General features: G+C 44.1%; 1 protein-coding gene across 1 annotated transcript in view; it reads left to right on the plus strand.

Moving 5' to 3' along the window:
* astn2 (astrotactin 2) overlaps positions 1–27,348 on the plus strand; it is a gene marked incomplete at both ends in the record, with an annotated part of 632,381 nt that overhangs the window by 131,995 nt on the left and 473,038 nt on the right. The window contains one exon of the mRNA XM_083657387.1: positions 26,611–27,058. Within this exon, the coding sequence (XP_083513513.1) occupies positions 26,611–27,058 (448 nt within the window). The remainder of the gene's footprint in view (positions 1–26,610; positions 27,059–27,348) is intronic.

The following is a 27,348-nucleotide window of genomic DNA, read 5'->3' on the forward strand; positions in this document are numbered from 1 at the left end:
ATGTCTCCAAAGCTTCATACTTAAAGACAGAGTAGAGAACACAACCTGCGAGTGATGTCTCCAAAGCTTAATACTTAAAGACAGAGTAGAGAACACAACCTGCGAGCGATGTCTCCAAAGCTTAATACTTAAAGACAGAGTAGAGAACACAACCTGCGAGCGATGTCTCCAAAGCTTCATACTTAAAGACAGAGTAGAGAACACAACCTGCGAGCGATGTCTCCAAAGCTTAATACTTAAAGACAGAGTAGAGAACACAACCTGCGAGCGATGTCTCCAAAGCTTAATACTTAAAGACAGAGTAGAGAACACAACCTGCGAGCGATGTCTCCAAAGCTTAATACTTAAAGACAGAGTAGAGAACACAACCTGCGAGCGATGTCTCCAAAGCTTCATACTTAAAGACAGAGTAGAGAACACAACCTGCGAGCGATGTCTCCAAAGCTTAATACTTAAAGACAGAGTAGAGAACACAACCTGCGAGCGATGTCTCCAAAGCTTCATACTTAAAGACAGAGTAGAGAACACAACCTGCGAGCGATGTCTCCAAAGCTTCATACTTAAAGACAGAGTAGAGAACACAACCTGCGAGCGATGTCTCCAAAGCTTCATACTTAAAGACAGAGTAGAGAACACAACCTGCGAGCGATGTCTCCAAAGCTTAATACTTAAAGACAGAGTAGAGAACACAACCTGCGAGCGATGTCTCCAAAGCTTCATACTTAAAGACAGAGTAGAGAACACAACCTGCGAGCGATGTCTCCAAAGCTTCATACTTAAAGACAGAGTAGAGAACACAACCTGCGAGCGATGTCTCCAAAGCTTAATACTTAAAGACAGAGTAGAGAACACAACCTGCGAGCGATGTCTCCAAAGCTTAATACTTAAAGACAGAGTAGAAAACACAACCTGCGAGCGATGTCTCCAAAGCTTCATACTTAAAGAAGAACACAACCTGCGAGCGATGTCTCCAAAGCTTAATACTTAAAGACAGAGTAGAGAACACAACCTGCGAGCGATGTCTCCAAAGCTTAATACTTAAAGACAGAGTAGAGAACACAACCTGCGAGCGATGTCTCCAAAGCTTAATACTTAAAGACAGAGTAGAGAACACAACCTGCGAGCGATGTCTCCAAAGCTTAATACTTAAAGACAGAGTAGAGAACACAACCTGCGAGCGATGTCTCCAAAGCTTAATACTTAAAGACAGAGTAGAGAACACAACCTGCGAGCGATGTCTCCAAAGCTTAATACTTAAAGACAGAGTAGAGAACACAACCTGCGAGCGATGTCTCCAAAGCTTAATACTTAAAGACAGAGTAGAGAACACAACCTGCGAGCGATGTCTCCAAAGCTTAATACTTAAAGACAGAGTAGAGAACACAACCTGCGAGCGATGTCTCCAAAGCTTAATACTTAAAGACAGAGTAGAGAACACAACCTGCGAGCGATGTCTCCAAAGCTTCATACTTAAAGACAGAGTAGAGAACACAACCTGCGAGCGATGTCTCCAAAGCTTAATACTTAAAGACAGAGTAGAGAACACAACCTGCGAGCGATGTCTCCAAAGCTTCATACTTAAAGACAGAGTAGAGAACACAACCTGCGAGCGATGTCTCCAAAGCTTCATACTTAAAGACAGAGTAGAGAACACAACCTGCGAGCGATGTCTCCAAAGCTTCATACTTAAAGACAGAGTAGAGAACACAACCTGCGAGCGATGTCTCCAAAGCTTAATACTTAAAGACAGAGTAGAGAACACAACCTGCGAGCGATGTCTCCAAAGCTTCATACTTAAAGACAGAGTAGAGAACACAACCTGCGAGCGATGTCTCCAAAGCTTAATACTTAAAGACAGAGTAGAGAACACAACCTGCGAGCGATGTCTCCAAAGCTTAATACTTAAAGACAGAGTAGAGAACACAACCTGTGAGCGATGTCTCCAAAGCTTAATACTTAAAGACAGAGTAGAGAACACAACCTGTGAGCGATGTCTCCAAAGCTTAATACTTAAAGACAGAGTAGAGAACACAACCTGCGAGCGATGTCTCCAAAGCTTCATACTTAAAGACAGAGTAGAGAACACAACCTGCGAGCGATGTCTCCAAAGCTTCATACTTAAAGACAGAGTAGAGAACACAACCTGCGAGCGATGTCTCCAAAGCTTCATACTTAAAGACAGAGTAGAGAACACAACCTGCGAGCGATGTCTCCAAAGCTTCATACTTGATTTGATTTGATTTGATTTGATACTTTATTGTCCACCATGGTGGAAATTTTTCTTTGGCTTCTCTTCCCATCAAGATACATTGTGCACAGTCAGCACACCATAAAACATAAAGACATAGAACATAAAACACACATGTACAAGTTAAGACAGATAGTGCAAATAAACATATGATTCCAAATACAAACACCTAACTAAAAATGGCTTCCTACCTATCTAAAATACCAGTCTACTACTTAAAGACAGAGTAGAGAACACAACCTGCGAGCGATGTCTCCAAAGCTTAATACTTAAAGACAGAGTAGAGAACACAACCTGCGAGCGATGTCTCCAAAGCTTAATACTTAAAGACAGAGTAGAGAACACAACCTGCGAGCGATGTCTCCAAAGCTTCATACTTAAAGACAAAGATTTGACTCCTTCAAATTGGCGTTATTTCTCTCCACGTGCTCCTCCACAGGCGTGTGCACACACACACACCAGTGTCCCCAAATAAGCACTTTGATGACAGGTGTGTCTTTACAGACGCCGTCTAGAAATCCATTGTCTGTCGCCATCATGCACTCACTCCCCAGCTCCTCCTCCTTTTCTCTCAATCAAAGCCAGCGGCCCGAGGGCCCCGTTTGCCCCGGGCCCCCCTCTTATTGCCTCGTTATCAACGGCCATAACCGACCTGAGTATCGGCCCCTCGTGTCGCCACGGCAAATATTGACACCGCCTTTCTAATCACATCTCTTTCTGTGAAATGTCAGCGCAGAAAAGGGCACGTCTGTTCGCTCGGCTCGGCTCGCACTGCCTCAACTTTAAGATAGCATTTATCTCTCACAAAGCAAATGAAAGAGGCATTATGTAGAGTTTTGGGGGGGGGGGGGGGCGAACCGGGGGGGGGGGGGGGACGACAACTGCATTGCAGTCTCCTCTTTTCCAGCCGTACTAATTTGCCACAGTAATGAGCAAGCAGCGATGCATGATCATCAGCCAATTATATTTGGTTACCATGCAAACAGCGAGCATCATGGGATGTCATTATGGGATGTCATTAAAGTGAGAAAAATATCCGGGGCTCCATTACAATAGGAGGAGGAGGAGGAGGAGGAGGAGGAGGAGGAGGAGGGGGGGAAAACACACAACACCAAATGCTATATAGCCATTATCTAAATTCAGACGCTTTCCTTCAAAGTTCCTATGAATATGGAATGCGTGATGTTTTTCCTCCCTGGAGGGACGGGCTCATGGAAAGAGAACTGATATTCAATTTCAGTTGTCCTCTTTTATTATTGTCTCCCCCCACCACCATTCGTGAACTGTGATTAGCATCAGATAAAGCTATTAAAGTGATGCGCTGGCTGGGGCCTCCTCTGTAATTGTTTTGTTTATAATATGTCGAAATACTGAGTCAAAGGCCATTATTCATGATTCATGCCTTTTGAAAAAAGCCTACTTTTTTGCTTACTCCATAACCACCGTGTAAACAAACCAGACCTGTGGATAACTCCACACAAAGATAAGCGTTTTCATCTCTGCCTTCTGCTGTTTATCATAGGAAATGCCAAAACAATGTGACGCATGATTATAGTTTGAAAAGCCCGCTGGCTGGTAGAATGGAAACGTTTAACTGAATTAACGCACACATGTGATTAAATACTGATGTTCTCTATTAGTTTAGTCTGCCCATTATAGACCATAGAGACACTGCGTGAAATAGGCCACGCCCATCACAGGGGAAAGCTCTCCGTTCACTCCCACACACCAGCGTCATTTTCCTTGAATTAAACGTAGCTAAAAAGCTGTTGTGTGGTGGGCTGCGCAGACAACAAATGTAAAAAAAAATCGCCAATTAAAGTTATTTTTGTACTCCCGAGCAAAACAAGGAAGCCATTGAGAATTGGCGAGAAGGAAAATGTGGATCTAGCTGTCAAGGTGGAGTGTTCATCTTCCGTATATATGATCTTTGTGTGCAACACGTGATATAGGAGAACGCCAGGATTAATTATGCTCACATTCTTAGAACTCACTGTTACTGTTATCACACACACACACACACACACACACACACACACACACACACACACACACACACACACACACACACACACACACACACTCACTCTCTGTTATTGTCAAATACAGGAGGATGTAAAAGGCCCAGAGAGAACACTTCTAGACAAGATCAATTTGCATCAGAAACCTTTTTTTTTTAGCAGCTGTACAAATGATCTTCAGTAAGCGAACACCGTGTTGTGGATCTTTGGCAAATTGGGATATGTAATTGACAAGGGGCAAATTTGCGCTGTATTTGTATGACAGTCATACAGTAGGTAATAATAATCAAAATCCAGCAATTTACCAAAGAGAATGAAAATAGACAGAAATGCTAAGTGGGTCGATTGCCACAGTCGGAGATAGTTCTGTACCGGCTGCTGAACGAAAGCTGTGTCCCATCCAGGCACTCACAGTGCATCTGACACCAAAACCACACACTCACAAACAGTCACTCAGGCACTACAACAGGTGCAAATAGGAGCGTGGAACATTGCAAATAGCAACACTCAAAATATTACATAACTCTGTATACAGATACCGCCTTAAAAAAACAAACGGACTCTTATTCAGTGTCTCATTCCTATTTCTCCATATTTATCGGGTGTATTCTCACACTCTGAGCAAACGCATATCTCAAGTTATTATTTCCCTCTCCTGTATAACATTAGATACTCTATGTGTTGGAACGCTCGGCTGACAGTCCGTCTTCTACCACTGTGCCACCGTGCCCCTATAGTCCTGTTCCATGGTCAGTCTTCATATATTGTTTTCTGGCTCAGTGCTCGGCCATGTTTTTCGTTCACCACAATCTCATAAATCACCTTTATCAGCTGTGTCATCAAATGAATGCCACTCGACGCTGCTAAATAACTGCCACCTCACTAACACTAATCATAAATAATGGCGGCAATTTAAGCACTTTTTTTTGGCAGCACCTAATTGTGATGCGACAATATTTATACTGCGTGTTTTGTGCTGTTTGATTGGCTCCTTGCTGTGGCTACAAATTGTTTGATTCCCAAGGGGCGATATTAACTACGTTAACTACATCTACTCTCTGACTCTCAATGACTCTTTCTGACTCTCTCCTCTCCTGTCACTCCCCTCTCCAAAAGAGGCTCAAGTACGTGCATGAGAGGAGCAAACGTAATAAATTCCTAATCTTCTTCACAAAATACGGCTCTGCTAACTGTGCATTAGGGCTGTGAATCTTCACTGGCCTCACGATTCGATTCGATTACGATTCATCTGGCAACGATTCGATTTGATCCCACGATGCATCTCGATACAGCTCAAAGTATCGCAGCTCCAAGTATCAAATCCTAAATTTTCTGTATTATTACCGCACATGGCTACTTTTTCATCAATTAATACAAGCAGTCAGATAAATATCAAGGCCCTTTTTTACTTTAAAGTGCTTTAAAATCTGAATGTCAACAGAAATTTTAACATAAACGATTCAACGATTCATCCGTCAACGATTCGATTCGATTCACACGTCCGCATCGCGATGCATCGATTATACGATTCATTTTGACACCCCTACTGTACATGTAGCTGTAATCTACAGTAGATGTTAAAGGAACACTCCACCGATTTTCAACCAGCATGGTCATCATTACAAAATCAGTAGTATATCAGAAAATTATAAGCAGTTTTGCAGCCCTTCATTTAGTTTGACAGTTATTGAGAGTTGATTTGAGTTCAGCTGTGGACCAGTGATGGCATTTGTGCATAAATGACATCACTGGTCCACAACTTTCACTCAAATGAACGCTCAATAACTGTCAAACTAAATCAATGCCTGCAAGACTGTTGCATCATTGAAAATTGGTGGAGTGTCCCTTTAAGTAAAAAATTAAATATCTGCAAAACATATTCTTTGTCAGAAAAGATTATAGCCATAGTGGTGACAAACACACTACAAACCTTGGTCAAGCGAGGTTCACAGGTCTTAGGCAAACTTGATACATGCAGAAACAGAGCTCTGCTAGCTGTCTAGTTGTTATCAAATATGTTCTGACAAAACATGATTTTGTGAGTCTCACAGCGACTGCAGTTGCAAAGCCATCGCTTCCTAAAGCTGCCTGACCTGCATGCGGCTCCTTCCTGATCAACAGTCTTGTGCAGTGGGGGAAAATAACTCATCCTCACGCAAGCTTATTCCAGTCCCAATATTCCGTTTGGATAATGGCTGTTCCACTTCAACTATTCTGGGGATTTGGATTTGTTTTCTCTCTGCGGTTTGCGGGGCGGATCAGAACTACAGTACAGGGAGTATGTACTGTACGGTCAGAACTACAGTACAGGCAGTATGTACTGTACTGTCAGAAGAACTACAGTACAGGCAGTATGTACCGTACTGTACTGTCAGAACTACAGTACAGGCAGTATGTACTGTACTGTCAGAACTACAGTACAGGCAGTATGTACTGTACTGTCAGAACTACAGTACAGGCAGTATGTACTGTACTGTCAGAACTACAGTACAGGCAGTATGTACTGTACTGTCAGAACTACAGTACAGGCAGTATGTACCGTACTGTACTGTCAGAACTACAGTACAGGCAGTATGTACTGTACTGTCAGAACTACAGTACAGGCAGTATGTACCGTACTGTCAGAACTACAGTACAGGCAGTATGTACCGTACTGTACTGTCAGAACTACAGTACAGGCAGTATGTACTGTACTGTCAGAACTACAGTACAGGCAGTATGTACCGTACTGTACTGTCAGAACTACAGTACAGGCAGTATGTACTGTACTGTCAGAACTACAGTACAGGCAGTATGTACTGTACTGTCAGAACTACAGTACAGGCAGTATGTACTGTACTGTCAGAACTACAGTACAGGCAGTATGTACCGTACTGTACTGTCAGAACTACAGTACAGGCAGTATGTACCGTACTGTACTGTCAGAACTACAGTACAGGCAGTATGTACTGTACTGTCAGAACTACAGTACAGGCAGTATGTACCGTACTGTACTGTCAGAACTACAGTACAGGCAGTATGTACTGTACTGTCAGAACTACAGTACAGGCAGTATGTACCGTACTGTACTGTCAGAACTACAGTACAGGCAGTATGTACTGTACTGTCAGAACTACAGTACAGGCAGTATGTACTGTACGCAGTAGAGATGCGCGGATGAGCTTTTATGCCATCCTAATCCGCGTGTATGCATGAACCGTCCGCCCGCCATAAATCAGCGTAAATTATTTCATACTATTTATAGATCCACGCCTGCCATGCACCCGACGCTATAAACGCTATAAAACGCTATAAAAGGAGCGAACTTACGGTTTCTGCTGCCGTTGGTGCGATCGCTGCAGTCCAAGACTCCAAATAAACTTCCATGCTGTATTATGTCCAGTCCACCACTTGCCCTCATGTAGTTTACTCGGATAACGCTTTAAGTTTAGTTTACTGGATTGCCTCATTGTATGGGAAAATACCAACGCGTCTTCTCTTCAAACACGTCTTCAGCGGAGACTCCTTTTTGAGGGTGACATCATTGACCATATGGACGAGTGCAACCTAGCGACCTAGCACATGGCTATTGTTTGGTTTACGGCTGTGGGTCCTTTGGGGGATCTACAATAGGCGACTAAGAATGTGCCTGATGAAAAATGTAGCTTAAAATACGTTCATAGACTAGAGAACGTAATTAATATTATTTTTCCTCATTAATGATAGATCGTTTCAACCGCCCGCAACCCATCCGCTATTAATCAGAATGTTCATTTTTATGATCCGGCCCGCCCGTGGGGCGGGATATCCGCGGTCAGCGCGGTTATAACTGCGGCCCGTGCATCACTAGTATGTACTGTACGGTCAGAACTACAGTACAGGCAGTATGTACCGTACAGTCAGAACTACAGTACAGGCAGTATGTACTGTATGCCGTACAGTACATACTGCCTGTACTATCTCACCGTACAATGTACGGTGAGATAGTACAGGCAGTATGTACTGTGCACTGAGGCCTACTGGGAGCGGTGAGATTTTGCGGAGCCTAGAAGCAGAGGCACAGAGACCTGATCTTCTCTCCAACATTTAGAATGACTGATAATTGAAAAATTAATTGTGATTTATTCTTTTATTTTTTGTGTGCCAAATAATACAGAAATCCGGTTGCCTGCCCGCACCTTTAACAGCCACGAGCGAGCGACCTGGCAGCAGTGTCGTGCCCCCACATGTGTATAGCAGCCATACTCAATTGTAACTTGGCTAGATGTGTGTGCGTGTGTGTGTGCCGGCTCCGGGAGCTGATGAAATTTATGGGAGGCAAACCCCAGCTGTTGTAAAAGGATTACTTTCACCCCATCACTGCCAGCACTTTCATATAAGAACTCCCCGTGCTGGAAATGAGGTGTCATCCATCTCTGTAATCTATGGATGCAGTTGCTCATCCTTCCAGGAAGACGCCCCGAGCTGTGAGATACTGAACCAGGCGTCGTCTTGTTGTCAGGCCGGGGACAGAAGTGGTGGGTGTAGCTAGCTAGCTAGGGGCTGCTGGGGCCTCCTGGGGGAGAGAGGTGCTGCTGCTGCTGGGTGGACAGCATCATGCTAATAACTCAGCTTCATTCCCTGTTGTAATTCAGGAAGACGGGGCTTCTCCCAGACAGCCAAGTCTGCCCTCCCATCTCTCCCAGAGACAGACTGCCATGGCCTGGCACTAATGGGTGGGATGTCGGGGGGCGGGGGAGCGATGGCAGGACTGGGACTCAAGGTGAGGGACAGGTGAATGGGACTCAAGGTGAGGGACAGGTGACTGGGACTCAAGGTGAGGGACAGGTGACTGAGACTCAAGGTGAGGGACAGGTGAATGGCAGGACTGGGACTCAAGGTGAGGGACAGGTGAATGGCAGGACTGGGACTCAAGGTGAGGGACAGGTGAATGGCAGGACTGGGACTCAAGGTGAGGGACAGGTGACTGGGACTCAAGGTGAGGGACAGGTGATGGCAAGACTGGGACTCAAGGTGAGGGACAGGTGACTGGGACTCAAGGTGAGGGACAGGTGACTGGGACTCAAGGTGAGGGACAGGAGATGGCAGGACTGGGACTCAAGGTGAGGGACAGGTGACTGGCAGGACTGGGACTCAAGGTGAGGGACAGGTGACTGGGACTCAAGGTGAGGACAGGTGACTGGGACTCAAGGTGAGGGACAGGTGACTGGGACTCAAGGTGAGGGACAGGTGACTGGGGCTCAAGGTGAGGGACAGGTGACTGGGACTCAAGGTGAGGGACAGGTGACTGGGACTCAAGCTGAGGGACAGGTGACTGGGACTCAAGGTGAGGGACAGGTGACTGGGACTCAAGGTGAGGGACAGGTGACTGGGACTCAAGGTGAGGGACAGGTGACTGGGACTCAAGGTGAGGGACAGGTGACTGAGACTCAAGGTGAGGGACAGGTGACTGGGACTCAAGGTGAGGGACAGGTGACTGGGACTCAAGGTGAGGGACAGGTGAATGGCAGGACTGGGACTCAAGGTGAGGGACAGGTGACTGGGACTCAAGGTGAGGGACAGGTGACTGGGACTCAAGGTGAGGGACAGGTGACTGAGACTCAAGGTGAGGGACAGGTGACTGAGACTCAAGGTGAGGGACAGGTGACTGGGACTCAAGGTGAGGGACAGGTGACTGGGACTCAAGGTGAGGGACAGGTGACTGGGACTCAAGGTGAGGGACAGGTGACTGGGACTCAAGGTGAGGGACAGGTGACTGGCAGGACTGGGACTCAAGGTGAGGGACAGGTGACTGGGACTCAAGGTGAGGGACAGGTGACTGGGACTCAAGGTGAGGGACAGGTGACTGGGACTCAAGGTGAGGGACAGGTGAATGGCAAAATGAATGAATGATGGAGACGTGTCTTTGTTTCTGTGCAGCAGAGAGGTGGGCAGAATGGAGAGGTCGACCCGGCGCTTTCCAGTTAAGCTGTGGGAGATTTTCATCCCGTTTTCAATCAGAGTGTAATCAGATTTTATGATTAGGTGGGGCTTTTGGGTCAGTGTAATTTCACAGGTAATTTACATAGCCTGGGTTGTGGACTTTTTTTTTTTTTTTGGTAATGATTTTCAGTTACTTCAGGATAGGTGTTTATATACTGTACGCTCAAGGGGAATTAAATCGTTTACATTTCCAATTGAGATATTCTCTACTATATATCCACACATCCAAAATCTTATGAAACATGTTCCACTGTTGTCAAGCTGTACTCCTTTTTACATTGATTCTCTGAAGCAGCCTTGGACGGAAAAACAAAAACAAAACAAACATATACATCTAGCTAAATTGACGTTACTTAAAGGAACACTCCGCCCATTTTCAACCAGCTTTGTATCATTAGAACATCAGTAGTATATCAGAAAACTGTAAACGGTTTTGAAGTCTGTCATTTAATTTGACAGTTATTGAGTGTTAAAGTGTGGACCAGTGACATCACTGGTCCACACTAACTCAAATTAATAACTCATTAACTCAAATCAACTCTCAATAATTGTCAAACTAGATGAATGATGAATAGTTTGACAGTTATTGAGAGTTGATTTGAGTTAATGAGTTATTAATTTGAGTTAGTGTGGACCAGTGATGTCACTGATCCACACTTTAACACTCAATAACTGTCAAATTAAATGACAGACTTCAAAACCGTTTACAGTTTTCTGATATACTACTGATGTTCTAATGATACAAAGCTGGTTGAAAATGGGCAGAGTGTTCCTTTAAATGGAAATTTGTTCACAAAATCCATTCCGTTCAGTGGATAGTTCCTGTTCGATGCAATGTTTCTACCTATCTGCTGCTATCATCTTCTATCTCACAAACCCAATGCATGTCAAGCTACATTTCAACGCCCCATATTAAAATGCTGCCACACCATCCCTGTGAGAGCAGCAGCCTCTTGGTAGCACTCCTCCGTGTCCCCGGGTGGTCCCCTCCATGTCCCCGGGTGGTCCCCGGGTGGTCCCCGAGCTGGATCAGCACACTCTGAACCAGTGAGCCACGGCCTGTCATTGGTGCTGTGACTTCTGGTTGGATGGAGAGGATGGAGAGCAGATGCTGGGGCACATGCCACTTTAACTTCCTGCTGGGAGAGAGGAGAGGAGGAGAGGAGGAGGAGGAGGAGGGAGCGAGGACAGAGTGGGGGTTGACTCATAACAGCGTTGGAGAGAGAGAGAGATGTAGAGTGAATGTAGAACGGCCATGGATCTCTTTGCCTCACACGGTGGTTATAAACACAGAAACAGGCCGTTATTCACCTTATTCTTTGCCCATATAAGGACGCTTCTGCATGACGTCATTTTGTAATCGTCTTTCCAGTTTTAAACACGGAAGTAGATTACGCCTACCGTAGTCATTTTTAGACTTGCCTCAAAAAGCTGTTTTCAAGCAAAAAAAAAAAAACTGTTTTAAAGTTTTAATATTTTGCGGGTGAGAACGTAACATATATGTGACCAGTTTATCAGAATAACGCCTCGAGTTAGTTTATTTAACGAGCAGTGAGGACCGGGAGCGCTGGCTGTGCTGCTGACACCGGTCGGACTACTGAACTAGCTATCTGTCAAACCCTACTGTAGTTAGGCTACTGGCAGTGAGAAAACACTGTCGATGTGCTTTTGTAACTAACGTTAAATGCCGACCGGGTAACAGCCATCGGCTCCTCGCAGCAGTAACGTTATGAACATGTAACTGAAGTTGGTCCGCAGTGTAGCTTAATTCTGAATGTTGCCAAACGTCATTCATTATTATAGTGACGTTTTGTTTTGAAATTGGCCGCCAACTAGCGCTGAACCGGAAGAACAAATACAATTGCGTGTAACGCGGAAGAGAGAAAAAGTGGGCGTGGTGAATAAGGTGAATAGAGACACTGCGGAGCACGTCGTCATTCAGAAACCACGTCCAAAACGGGGGGACTGCCTGCCTGTATGTAAGTCATGCCTCTCACGGTCTCACTCATTGCTTGACAAATATCCTGTGAAGATCCAAACGTTGTAATAAAAACCCACTGATGGAGCCTCAGTGTGCGGACCTTGTCTTTTTGTTCTGGAACGTAATAAACACGCAGTACTTTAGACAACTTGTGTTGTCATCACAGCACTTTGCTGAATGGAGTTGATGTTTTTGAATGTGAAATGTGAAAAGCAGATGCTTCACTGTGCTCAAAGCAAAGAAGGTGCACTTCACCTTCAGTAAGAGCTCATCGTGCACCAAGAGAAGAGGGTTCGCTCTCAAAAAGACGAGTAACACACAATTCAATGATTGTAAGCCGGGTGTAGCGGTAGATTGCCTGCCTACCAACACGAGGGGTGCAGGTTTGCGCCCCCGTGTTACCTCCGGCTTGGTCAGGAGTCCATACAGGCACGATTGGCTGTGTCTGTGGGTGGGAAAAGACGGACTGAGGGTATGTGTCCTGGTTGCTGCACTAGCGCCTCCTCTGGTTGGTCGGGGCACCTGTTTGGGGTGGAAGGGAACTGGTCGGCCGGAATAGCATGATCCTCCCACGTGCCACGTCCTGAAGCTCCCCGCTGTCAGGTGAAAAGAAGCGGCTGGCAACTGCGCATGTGCCGGAGGAAGCGTGGGGCTACTAAGTTCGGCTCTTCCCAGATCGGCAGAGGGGGTGGAGCAACGACCGGGGCAGCAGAGGGAAATTGGCCAAGTACAATTGGGGAGAAATCAGAAAAAAATAATAATCATCATAATTGTAGGTCGATCATGTCTTTGGTGTGAACTCTTGGTGCGTCTCTTGCTACATGAGTCCAAAATGCAGTCAAACATCTGCTTTGAGATTTGCTGGCGCTGGATGAAGGCATTCTACAATATCATATGGCTGTGCCAACACCAACACCACTCTGAGGAGCCCATCGCTGGCTCAGTATCACTGTCTGTCTACGACTGGAAGTTAAGTTAGCAAACATTTCAGAAATCCACGCGCGGGCCAGCCATTCGGCTCATGTGGCCCGCTGTTTTGTGAACCATGGTCTATCTGGTATATATATATAACCTTTGATATCACAATTAACATTTGTTTCTATATCTCTTTTTGCAAGATGTGGTGACAAGGTGGAGTCAGGCAGAGGCCAAAGGCAATATCGTATAGCACCATTATGATTATGTAAGATTAACAAAATAATAAGAATATATTATTCTTATGATGGCACGGTTGCTCAGTGGTTAGCAGCGCTGTTGCCTCACAGCAAGAAGGTCCCGGGTTTGAACCCCGGTCCGTCCCAGGTGACCTTTCTGTGTGGAGTTTGCATGTTCTCCCCGTGTCCGTGTGGGTTTTCTCCGGGTGCTCCGGTTTCCTCCCACCATCAAAGACATGTATGTTAGGGTTAATACTCCTGTCAGTGCTCCTGACGAAGGTACTAGCAAAAATAACTGGAGTTGGTCCCCCGGGCGCTGCACTGCGGCTGCCCACTGCTCCTACTGTAGTTCTAGGAAGGTTCCTAGTAGAGGATGGGTCAAATGCAGAGGATGAATTTCCCCATGGGGGATAAATAAAGGAGAACTTAACTAACTATATAAACACAACAAGCTCAGTCTACTAAATGCAGTACTTCTTGGATTCCGCTCTCTTGGACATCTCTCTCTTTCTCTCTCTCTCTCTCTCTCTCTCTCTCTCTTCCTCTGACCAACAGACACTGCACACTCTTGGAGGTTTTTGTGTACAGGCTCCACACGCATATATATCCACACAGCACTTCACAAAGATGTCCGTTGGCTTGTCCTTGGAGCACTTGGCTTCTTGGCACTGTGAGGGTGCAACAACAAGTGATGCTGCTGCTTTGGCCGCTGCTGCCTTGGTTTTGGCCTTGATCAGCAGAACATCTTGCAGATGAGGTGCCTGATACATGAGCTTCTGCTCTCTGTCTTGTCAGGCCATGGCTTGGGTACAATGTGTCGATCGTAAGGCAAATCGCAACAAAAACAAAGTCAAGTAAAGTTGCCTACATCCACACCGACCAGCATAAAAGAAAACAGCATACAAAATAATAGAAATATCAGTACTGACTGAGCAATATACAATATATACAGGTTTATACAGTAAATCCATATGTTTAGTGTCGTTATGTCTCTTTTATATTGTAGATAAATGTGTGTTGTACTTTATCACAGTCATAACATTTTTCTTCTTCTTGTCAGTGCTGTTGATGATGCACTGTGCTGAGGAGACAGGCCATCTTTGTTCTTCTTGCACCTGTAAAGCACATACATGTAGTCAGTCTCCACTGCCAATGTGACAGACCCACAAGCCAATAGAGAGGCAAAGTGAACGTCACGTCCTGCTTCAGCACTGTACCACATTTTGGTCCGAGTTAAATGTTTGTTTTGAACAAGTACAACTATTTTTATAAGCATTTTACGAAATGTCTATGGGAAAATAAATGGCGGATGAAAATCTCTGAAGCAGGAAGTGACGTTCCACTTTGTCTCTCTATGACACCAATGTTCACACACATCATGGTGGCATATCTCTCATATCTCTGGCTGTTCACGGTTCCAAGCAAGCTGGCATTCTCTGCAAGCAACTTGTTGGACAGCGAAAGTGATGTAAAGCAAATGTCCATCGCCACTTTTTTGCATTTTGCCAAGAAAAGCGCCTTACAAATTCCTCGTATGTAACTTGCATACTGTGGCAATAAAAGTGATTCTGATTCCGATTCAAAATGTCAGAGGCATGCTTGTCCAAATAGGAAAAACCAGCATGTAGGTCTATTTTGTTTCCACGTCAGCAGCTAAAGTGATGCCAAACACTAAGCGCTGTGTATGTATCGTATCGTGCTGCTCTGGCCAGAATGTAACATATAATGGTCCTCTCTTCACAAAGCTCTCAAATATACTAGGTGAAATGAGTGACAGTGAGTTGACACGCAGCTCAGTCCTCCCTGCAGTCAAAACACAGGCTTGGCAGGTTCCCTCTCTGAAGTGGTCCTTCACACTGAACAAGTCTCTCCGAACTTTTCTGAACAATAGCTGTCTATATCTGTGTTTTTACACCAATATATCCCGCGCAAATACAGAAGACATATCCCACGTCTCATGTCTATAAACGTTGTGCCACCTTACAAACTACAATTTATTTTATTTTGTTTTATTTTAATTTGTTTATTTGCACATATTCAAATCAAAAATAGTCCCTGATGTATCTCGACATGTCCATGTTGCACAGACAAATGAGACTCAATTCTAAGTGGAGATTTTAGTTTTTCCTCTGATGAGTTGGACCTGCTGTCTCCCAGCGTGGGTGAAAGTGGAGTGGAATAAATACGCTGCCTCTGAAGATTATTTGTTCCATTTTGTGGCAGACTGGAGTCGTCTCCGGTGTCAGCTCATAGTCTGATTCAGATGAAGAGATCCAATCATCTGTGTGGATCCTCCATCTCCATTCGCCTTCTTGACTTTGCGATGGTGAACAAATGTGACTCCACGGCTCTTTGGATTGAAACACGTAGACTATGTTCAGACTGCAGGCAAGTCTGATTTGGTCCTGGCTGACTGTTCATATTGTAAATTACCTGACCAGATCCCATTTAGATAGTGTCATACCTTTTATCCATAGCCACCGTGGTTGTGATTGCAACAACACAGGTGTGTGTGTGTGTGTGCCAACTGAGTTTTCTGACTATCTCTCCATACTATCTGGTTCTACTAGCACTGCTCACGACATGGACGTTTTGTGTTGCTCATTTTTACTGTCAACGACATATTGTAGTTGCAGTGCAGAACATATTTGTCCATGAGATGTCAGCAACCAACAATGTATATGGGGGGGGGGGGGGGGGGGGGGTTCTTGGAACTATATCCCTAAGTTAGAGAATTCTCTGAATGGTTTAAGTTATGTTGGTTTATATCTCTTGTTCTTTTTATCCTTTTGATGTGATGTGTTACTGTATGTCATGTTTTTATAAGACCAGGGAACATGATGGAAATCAGTGTTGCATAATTTGCACGTCATCCTTTGGATTTGTTATTCTTTATCCAAAATAAAATCAATCAATCTAAGTAAAGTAAAGGTAAAGTCCCACTGATTGTCACACAATGTGTGAAATTTGTTCTCCGCATTTGACCCATCCCCTGGGGGAGCGGTGAGCGGCAGCGTGCGCCGCGCTCGGGAATCACATGGTGATCTAACCCCCCAATGCTGATGCTGAGTGCCAAGCAGGGAGGCAATGGGTCCCATTTTTATAGTCTTTGGTATGACTCGGCCGGGGATCGAACTCACAACCTCCCAGTCTCAGGGCGGACACTCAGACCACAAGGCCACTGAGCTGGTTTATCTATCAATCAATCAAGGTTGTTATACATGTTATGTGTATGTCTGGGACAGTGGTTATTCATGGTGCCATTGTTTTCTTGTCGCAACAGACGTCACATGTATGGGAAGTGATGGGTAACACTTGAAATTCAATCTGAGTGGTCACACTGAGTACCATTTGCACAAATCAGCAATTTGAATCAGTTTGGTTTAAATTCAGATTCATGTTGTTAAAAAAATATATATAAGTAAAAAAAAATATATATATATATATATATATATATATAAAATTATATATTTTATATATATATATATATATATATATATATATATATATATATATATATATATATATATATATATATATAGTTAGGCTGCCTGTCTGAACATAGCCTTATTCTTACAGTATAATATCCTATCCTTGGAAGACAGTATATTCCTGTGGCCTGCAGAGATTGTGCTTGTTGGAAGGCTCAGTAATCCAGAATGCTGGGACTTTATATTTGTGTGGGTAGGGAGTGCAGCACGCCATGTAGGTGGGTGTGAGTTTGCAAGTGATTTACATGCTGTTAGGAGAAGAGCTTTATGGCTGTGCTGGACCTACCTAACAGTAAGTCAATGAGGAGATCCAACCATTATGCCTTCAACTGTATTAGCTTAGCTGCATTTATAACTAACTTGAGTCACATTCATGTATTTACAGTACAGTAGGCTTCTTTGTGTTACATTTGTGCTTTAAATCATTAGCAGGTTAGCGCTTTCTCACTGAACTATACAGAGTTGCTGTTGTTAGCTAGGCTGTTGCGGCTGCTATGCTGCTATGTTTGTTGTGGGTTGCACAGCTTTTCAGCTTTATTTCATACTAGGGATGTTCATCAATTATCGAAAATCGATAATTGATCATTAAGGAATTTAATCGATCATGTGGAATTTTTATCGATTATTGTTATTATTATTATTATTATTATTATTATTTTTTTTTTTTTTTTGTGGACTAGGTTTGGGTGGAATTTGTTCCTCCTCGCCCCACTCCATTGCACAGCCGACTAACGTGAGGTGGAGCTTCATATAGTCTAAAGCTTTCTGGCTGGGCACGGGCCTTTGTGCCAACAAAACTGTTTTAAACATGGGGAATTCACACCGGCATGCACCGGGGACAGCAGAGTGTTGGAGAGGAGACACATTGAAATAAAGAGTTCATTGAGGAGAACACGTTGTCTTTCGTATTTTCTGCCATAGGCATTCATTTTGTAAAAAATATATATATATATATATATATATATATATATATATTATTATTATTATTATTAATATGATCGATAATCGATAATTGATCGTTAATTTTCCCAATTTTCGATTATGGAAATTTTTTAAAAATGAACATCCCTATTTCATACTAGTTTCTGCTGCAGTGGCACACAGAAGTGCTTTTTTGTTGTTGTGATGTCACGCTGATTCATCCTTAGATGTACAAAAATAAATAATAATAATAATAATAAATAAATAAATACAAGTGAGGTCTCCAGACCAAATTTCAAGCAGAAGGCCACACATGCATAACCTGATCACCCCGTGACATCTGTCAAGTTCTAGTATGACGTCAGCTATGTTGTGGTCAGTCAAAGTCCAAGCATGACGTCTGCAATGACGTCAGATATGACGTCAGTTCTTTCTCATATATATAGCAAGGGTTGCGTCACCTCTCTCTCTCTGGCCGATCATAGCAGCAGCTAGATTCACGGCAGCCCATCTCCCCTGAAGCCGTCCTCTGAAGCGTCATTTTGCCCCACCCACCTCCCCAGTCCACCACCAACGAGTCTTGACTCCTGTAGGATCCCCCACGGGGGGGGATCCCCTATCCTAGCCTATGCAGATGCCCTCCTCTTGCCTCAAGAGCAGCGCCACTGGCCAATGGAGTCATGCGCCAAAGTACAATTTTGTCACAACTAACACTGGCATGCTACTCATACTATATAAGGTAATCCATGGAGCACTCCAACGGGACAAAGTTGTTTAAAATGTGACTCACAGAATCAGAAATGTGCTCACAACAATACAGTCAAAACACCACAGCTGAATACCTCCACACCATCTGGCAACGTACAGCCATAAAACATTTTGGCAGGAAATCACTGACGGAATGTCACTCCCAAATCCCCATCACTCTGTTTACCTAAAAACTTGTCAGCAATCAATTTGATGAATAAAACCTACAGAATACCGCCAACTGCTTTGTGTATCTACAGAATACTGCCAACTGCTTCATCTATTGCCAAGAAAACTGTCCGAACGGGAAATTAAAGGACATTATAAAATAACGCCCCGTGGGAAAATAACTACATAGGAATGGGAAAAAATTATCGCATCTGCCAGAAATCACACAGCAGAATTTAATCCAATTTGGACGTCATTGATTAATTAATTCCTTCAACTCATAACTGTACTGTAGTTTTGCCTGAGGCTGAGTCACACCCAAATCACCTTCCTACACATAGTGTACATGTACTAACCTGTGCTACACATACATACATACATACATACATATTCATACATTCATTAACCTTCCAGGAGGAGTCAACAATCAGGAAAACACCTGTTTATTTATTTGCCTAATAGGACAAGAAGCAAATTGTGTAACAGAGCAATTTAGAGAGAGAGTGGCATCAGCGGAGGACCAAAATGCGTGACTCATTAGCCAATGAACAGCCAGGAAGGGGTCTCGCGCTACTTTTGAATGCTAAAATAAAGCTGATAATGTACAATTCGATAAAAAAAAACGTTCAAAGTACAACACAAACTGTCCATTTTGCTGCAACTCGACAGTGCTGCTTAATCCAGGACCTTATTTCCTGGAACTCTTGAGAGTAAAAAACTGGTCCATTGGAGTGAATGGAGATGTCGCGACTCTTCTATATACACGGCTCGGGTCTCACATAGCCAGACTTATCTCCACACGCCAGTGCTGGAGAAAGCAATGCAGTAACTTGACGTTACTTGGAGTAGTAGTGATCTTAATATCATTGCTCTTTTGGAAAGTAGAATCCCTGACACTACTCATTATTACTAGGGGAAGTAATAAAATGAGAGAGCAACGCGTTACTGACGAGTAATGTGTTACTGCGCAACACTGACAACGTGATGGGTGCATGCAGGAGAGAGAGAATGAGAAAGAAATTGAGACTGAATATTTTTTTGTGTATGAGTGAAAGTACATTGGCATTAAACACACAGAAGTGCTGTGTTAGCATGTTGGCACTGTGTTGTTGTAGATCCACTGAGCAAAATATGTAATTAATGCCTTGCCTCTATAGAAAATGGGCCTGGGACGTGAGTGCCTGCAGGCTGCAGCGAGGACTTCGATCACCCTGCCTGGTGCCTGTACTGTATTTCCTTTATGCAGACGCTCTGCTCTCTGTGTGTAATGGAGTCATAAACCAGACTTCCAGCCCCCCCGTAGACAAGCTGCCACCGACCATTTTTACCTCCACCGCCAAGGAGCTTGTGTTCGTGCTGTTTGTTTGTCTCTTTGTTAGCAGTGTTATGGAAAAACTACCGGGCCGAATTTGATGAAACTTTGTGGAAGGGTGTAGCGTGGACCCGAGAAGAACTTGTTACATTGTGCGGGAGATCCGACTCACAAACAAGCAATATTGTCCTTGGTGGACGTCCGCACTATCCGCTTCTAGTTTATATTTTGCTATTCATTATCATAAAAAATATGACTTTATTGCACTTGACTACAATGCTTTAGCTTCCTTTTGCTTGATTTGGCAGATTTTTTACAGTTAATTTGTTTTACATGTAAATGTCGTGATCTATTTTTCTTTCTTTCTTGCTATTGCTTTAGTTAACATCAGTTAACTGTCTAATATGTCAATATGCACATTTTGTGTGTGGAGTTGCAAAAATGATATTATGCGAAAAAACCACATCAACCAACAATATCACAAGCAAACCATGCCATGCCCAAACCCACCATTTTCCCTGTTGTACAACGCCGATGAAATATCAACAATAAGTAGCCTATAATACACGGATGAGCCAAACCTACACACCTATGAACATTTTTACTAAACCAAGTCAAAGTACTGTAAACTCACTCAAACCCATTGCTGTGCTAATCTCCATGGTCAATTAATCTCACCTGTCATTGTCCTTAGATCTTGCAAGGTCAGTTTGTCCTGCTGCGGTGTCAGACAGAGTGTCCTGCCTGTGAGTGGTGTTGGCACGGTCTGCAGCCATGCCCTTCCCCATGAATACAGCCAAACATAGTCACTGGACAGATGTTTGGTCAGTGCGGGCCTCTGAACTTGTCAGAGTTGCAGTGAAATGATTGCTAGAGTGACACCTAGGGCCCTACAGTAGCTCACGCCTGGCACAAAGCATAGTGCAAGTGTCATTGCTAGTTTATGACCAACACAGTCGTCCTTTCCTCGCCAGCACCCATGTTGTTTAAATAGCAAATGTAATTGCGCCCATCTGTCCATAGGTGATGACCTGGCAATCTGCCCCAAATATTCCTATTTTTTACATTATATATCAAATATATTAGATATTATGACCGTCACACATGTTTCTCCAAATTGCCGAATTAGCCATTTAAATAGCAATGTGCCTTGATTGGGAGATTGGTTGACTTCGTCTTATGCCAAAAACACCTATGATTAATGACTTGTGACTTACTTTGAGCCCAGATCGTGTTCTGTTTAACTAGCAAACGTGGATTTGGAATACCGTACTGTAAATGCACTTGTGCCATACACTTTATTATGTGGCATTTTTATGCAGCACTCAGAAAGTACAAAACTTCTGCTGCCTTTTTAGTAGGGGTGGGAGAAAAAATCGATTCACCTAAGTATCGCGATTTTTAATGTCACGATTTTTTGGATCGATCTTTTATTCCAGAATCGATAATCGCAAATTAAAAAAAAAAAAAAAAAAAATTTTTTTTTTTTTTTTTTTTTTGGTGCTTGCAGTCAGGCCACTCACTGAACAGCAGGCTAGGCGCCGCCTACTGGTTTACTAGTGGTTTTATTACTTTATTAGTTAGTCTGAAGTAATAATTACACTTCAGGGTTAAAGTGGGTGCATCTCATTGTAAAATTGGACTTCAAACGGCCCAAATCTGGCTTCAAACGGCCCAAATTTCACGCGCGTTGGCCCATATCGGCCTGGCCTGCTTGGTATCTAATGCCCGGCCTGAATTATGATCCCAGTCCGCCCCTGTTTTTAACTATATCGCCCAGCCCTACTCATGATATATAATATACAGTCTCTAGTGTATGATTCAACTTTTCCCATGTTCTAATCTAGTGTAAAAAAGCAAACAAACTGAAAAAATAAAAGAAAAAAATAAACAAAAATCGCAATAAATCGTAATATCGAATCGCAATAATCGTAGAATCGCAATAATCGTGAATCGCAATATATATCGAATCGGCACCAAAGTATCGTGATAGTATCGAATCGGGAGATAAGTGAATCGGCACAGCCCTACTTTTTAGATCAGATTTGAAAACAATAATACTCTTCTGGGGCTGGTTGCACCAACTGGTCTTAACTATGCCTGGTCGTAACTCCTACGTCGGTCTTAGTTAAGACCATGGACTTACGCCTGTTGCACCAACACGGCTTATGTCTGGTCTTAACTATGCTGGTCGTAGCAATGCGCGTCCATGTGAATTGCCAGGGAATGCCCCCTGATTGGATGATGTTGCAAAAAATGTGCCTCGGGACCTGCTTGGAGCACTGAGCCACTACGCTCTCTCAGCCACTACTGTAAAACACCCTCCCTCCTCCCATCCTCCCTCGCTCTGGGGGAAAAATGGCGGCTATTGAGCAGACAGAGTCAGTCTGAATGAAATTGAATGTAACGTTCCCAATTCTATGTATTAACTTCTAAAAAACTAACGGCAACATTTTGGAAGGCGGGTTAGGTTAACTTAGTTATAATCTAACGTTGTGCTTTCAAAGACGGCGAACTGGCGGTGTTACGACGATGACGGTCAAAAAGGTCTCCGCGGAGATCTCTGTTACAGGCAGGCTCTACGCCTCCTCCTGACGAGGCGTAGGAGTTACGCCTGGGCGTAGTGAAAATAAGGCTTAAGTCGTCTTGGTGCAACCGGCGTAGCTGTTAGGTCGTAAAGTTACGACCAACTTAGCTTAAGACCAGTGTAAGACCAGTTGGTGCAACCGGCCCCTGGACAATTAAAACTGACTCATAGTACTGCATGGTCCTTTACTGAAACACTTTGGATGGCTTCAAGTTCACGATCGCTGTCGTCAGTGACATCATTTGACTGTAATCTATTAGTCTTGTAATCTATCTAGTCTTCTTAGTATTAGTTCTATCTGAGCAGGTTCACTACACACTAAATGAGCAGAGGAGGAAGGATGCTGATAAGAACAAAGTGAGATGTTGAGGTTGAAACCAAGGTGATTATGATCTGCGGTAGAAAGGAAAAAGAACGTGATATGCAGAATAATATGCTAATATGTTTCAGGATGGAAAGCGGGGACATTATTGAAAAAATCGCAGGGCACGGAAAGTAAAACAGTCCATAATGTAGCAGATCTGCACTATAGGAAGAGAGGAAGCATCCAGGCTCTCTCCTCCCCGTGGAGTCACTTAGGACTAAAGCAGCAGGGATTTGTTACGTCTCGTGATGAACACAAAACCCATTTTCCCTCCTGGCCTCATGGCTACACCTGCCACTGAATCTGCATAGCTGTTCTACTGAGGAGCGAAAGAAAGACCTGATCAAACATGAAGGGAAATGGAGGGATGGAGCGAGAGAGAGAGAGAGAGAGAGAGAGAGAGAGAGAGAGAGAGAGAGAGAGAGAGAGAGAGAGCATGGTATAAGACCCCATTTACACCAGCTATTATAATGCGATCCTGTAGCTGGGACACATGACAGTATCTGGATAATAAACTATTCGATGTCGCCTTTGCGTTTGTTTACACCTGGTATGCTAAATGCATTCTCGTTACATGTGTCCTCATTGAGATCAGATCTCACATAGCTGCCAGAGGTGAAAGAGAAGAGAGGACAGAAGAGGTGTAACTCTGGTTCAAATGAGAGGAGACGTGTTGATGTGCAATACTGCCCAAAAGAGACCTGAAAAATAAATACTGTTGTATAATGTTACTGTAAATGTTGTATGCTAAAATGTTAAATGAAGCATATACATTTATTGGTAAAAGGGGTAAAAATAACTTATTTTTTTCTTTTCTTTCTTTATTTGACCACCGATGATGGTGGAAGTAGCTGCTGTCGTCAGTGACCCCACTTGGTTTCTTCGTATCTCTGTCCATTCATCTGGAGAGACACATCACAAATCACATCTTCTATCTTTGCGAAGCGACATGCGAGCATGTTTGTACGGATTGCGTTTACACGCATTTGCGTGTATATCCCTCATTTGTGTGCGTATCCCTTTAAGACCGCGAACCGCGTTAACGCGGTTCGCGGTCTTAAAGGGATACGCACGCAAATGCTGCATCAGGTAGCAATGGGTTAAATGAAAGAGAATCTAAGCCGGTGTCGTGTCGTGCTAGTTCACGGTGTCATTGTCTAATGTGTCGTTACATTGCCATGACAACGAGGCATTTCCCGGGTGACTGTACCGTATCACACTACAGTGCGTTTCTCTCAAAAGCTGCCGTCTCATTGGAGATTAATGAGCAAGTTTGACTGTGCTGCTAGTTGTCCCTGTGCTGCCTGTGCTCTCTGCCTAGCATGATTTATGGACATCCAGCAGTGCATGAGTTATAATTTGAAAGGGGGTTTGTTTTTCCTCATGAAGACGGAATATTAAAAATATTCTGATGAATGACCCCCCTGTGGCTTTTATTTATCATACTGTCGTGACTGAGTTACTTTGCGTGTGTGTGTACGCGGTACTGTATTTGTGTCTGTGTGTGTGTGTACTGTACAGTATGTGTGTTTATGTGCTTCTGTACTTACTTTAAATTTGTGCGTGTTTGTGCTTTTGTGAATGTGACCGCATGTTTAAACAACTGCTTGCAAAAAATGATGACTTTGGATTTTCTTTCTTAAATGTTTTTAATCAATTCCCCCAGATTTTTCTCCCACTTTCTCCCCGATTGTACTTGGCCGACTCCCCCCTGCTGTCCCGGTCGTTGCTCCACGCCCCTCTGCCGATCTGGGGAGAGTTGTAGACTAGCACATGCTTCCTCCGATACATGTGCAGCCGCTTCTTTTCACCTGACAGTGAGGTGTTTCACCGGTAGGATGTAGCGCAGTGATACTCAACTTGCGGCCCCCCGTGTGGCCCGCGATGGAATTGCAAAAAAAAAAAAAAAATGCAACACTCAAGATACCCACTGAATAAGTGTCCAAATGTTCATGTCATTCTGGCCAATACTCCACTTCTGTTATAGCATTTCAGTCTGGAATATGGAATATCTTTCAATTATCCATGATTTAGCTGCTAAATTGTCAAATCCCACCGTCTGCTCGCTACCCAGGCACTTATGTATGTACTTAAGCTATCTAACTATCCGGTGTGCACAACACTGTCAGACTAAACTCCGGCTGACACCCCAAAAACCTACAATCCGCTACAGAAAAATGTATATTGTTTGTTTATTAACTGGCCGCTGGCCTTCTATCATTTCACGAAAGTGGCCCCCGGGCAAAGCAAGTTGAGTATCCCTGATGTAGCGCATCGCCGTACGCTATTCCTCTCACTACCCCCGACTGACCAGAGGAGGCACTAGTGCAGCAACCAGGACAGATACCCTTTTAATCTCGCTTCCCACCAGCAGACACGGTGAATTGTCCCTGTATGGATTTGCATTTTCTGTCTTGACATCACATATTGGCTCGACATGTCTCGCTTAAGCACGTTAGTCTCACCTACGTTGTGAAAAAAAAATCAAGCGCGCGGCGTGTCTTCCCTGTCATTCCATCACTGTGAGTGTGCGTATGGATTTAACTGTATCATCCAGGCACAGCGTGTATGAGAGCATGTGTGACGACAGGGCGTTTGAAGTTTGTTTGATGCTGAAATATGGAACAAACCGTGTAGCGACGCGACGCGTCTCGCTGAATTGAAGGGAACAGCAGACGTGAGGCGTTTCTGGAGAGAGAGATGGGGGCAAGACACACTAATAACCCTGTCACAGTGGTAAGTGTGTGAAACGCAGGAGTCCAGACACAGCACTGCTACGGAAACGTTTGCCGCTCGGTGGTGTGTGTGTGTACGTCGTGACTATATATAGTATGTGTCAATGTATGCATGTGGAATACTGTATGCAAGTGTCTCTTTCTGACTGCAGAAAGTGTGCAGAAAACCGATATGCTCCTAAACAACTATGGAATGCTGTGCAGGACACACTGAACTCTATAGAGAGCCAAAGTGAGTGACTACTACTTCCTGCTTCAACACTGTACCCGAGATTTTCATCCACCATTTATTATCCCGTAGACATTTCGTAAAATGCTTATAAAAATAGTTTTACTTGTTCAAACCAAACGGTTCAGATATATTTAGAAACAGGAGAGACCACATAACATTTCACTCGGACCAAAACGTTAAAAGAATTGCAGATTTAAAGAAAATAATCTATCAATGTAGTTTTTTAAAGTTTTGGTCCGAGTGAAATGTTCTATGGTCTCTCCCGATTCAAAATATATCTGAACCGTTTCGTTTGACCAAGTAAAACTATTTTTTATACGCATTTTACGAAATGTCTATGGGAAAATAAATGGCGGATGAAAATATCTGGTACAGTGCTGAAACAGGAAGTAGGCGGTCACTTTGCCTCTCTATTGTGTGCGGGTGCATTTGTGTGCGTGCGTGCGTGTGTGTGTGTGTGTGTGTGTGTGTGTGTCCCCTTCCTACCCTCTCTAATTCTTTGCATTTATCATCGTTGCCACCGGGGTGCCCTATGTGACATTTCTCTTCTAGGAGTCCTGAATGATTTTGCTCCTAACCAGCTCGCCTCCATCTTGTAATTCTCGCCTGACCTTTGAGGTGTGCGAATATCAAACTTGTGCTAAATTGGCTTTTCTCTCTCTCTCTTTTCTCTCCTGCTTTCATCCAGGGAGGCCTCATTGCACTCCTCCTCCTCATCCTCCTCTTCACCCTCGTGCTGTACACGCGCCACCGGTGGTGCAAGCGCCGGCGCGTGCCCCAGAAGAGCGCCAGCACCGAGGCCACCCACGAGATCCACTACATCCCCTCGGTGCTGCTGGGGCCGCAGGGCCGCGACAACAGCTTCCGGGGGTCCCGGGGCACGCACCAGCACGGCAGCTCCGTCATCGGCATGCCCATCCGCGAGACCCCCATCCTGGACGACTACGACTGCGACGAGGAGGACCCGGTCGTCGGACACTCGCTCAACTCCACGCCCAACCAGCTGCACACGCAGCTGAGCGACGGCAAGGTGCTGGACGACTACGGCCATCACGGGCACGGCACCCAGCTCCACGGCGGGCGCAGCGACCTCCTGTGTAAGGAAGACGGACTGAAGCATACCTTCGATAAAAGAGGTAGGTTTGCGTTTGATGTCAATAGGAACGAATGTAGATATAAGGAAAATGTGAATTGAATCTTCAATTGCTGACTGGGCCTTTCGGCCTTGGCAGATTAAGCAAAGATCAAACGGAAACTTAAGTTAACGTAAAGGTACTACATGTGATTTTGGAGAAATATTGGTAACACTTTCTTAAGGGGTGTGTAACCTGTCAATGTCTTCGTTATGACAACTTGACATTAACCAAGACAACATAAACAGGACATAGCAGGCATTAAGATGTCATTAAGTGGAATTACAAATTCA

Source organism: Poromitra crassiceps (genome assembly GCF_964638095.1).
Source record: "Poromitra crassiceps genome assembly, chromosome: 21".
Classification (NCBI taxonomy): Eukaryota; Metazoa; Chordata; class Actinopteri; order Beryciformes; family Melamphaidae; genus Poromitra; species Poromitra crassiceps.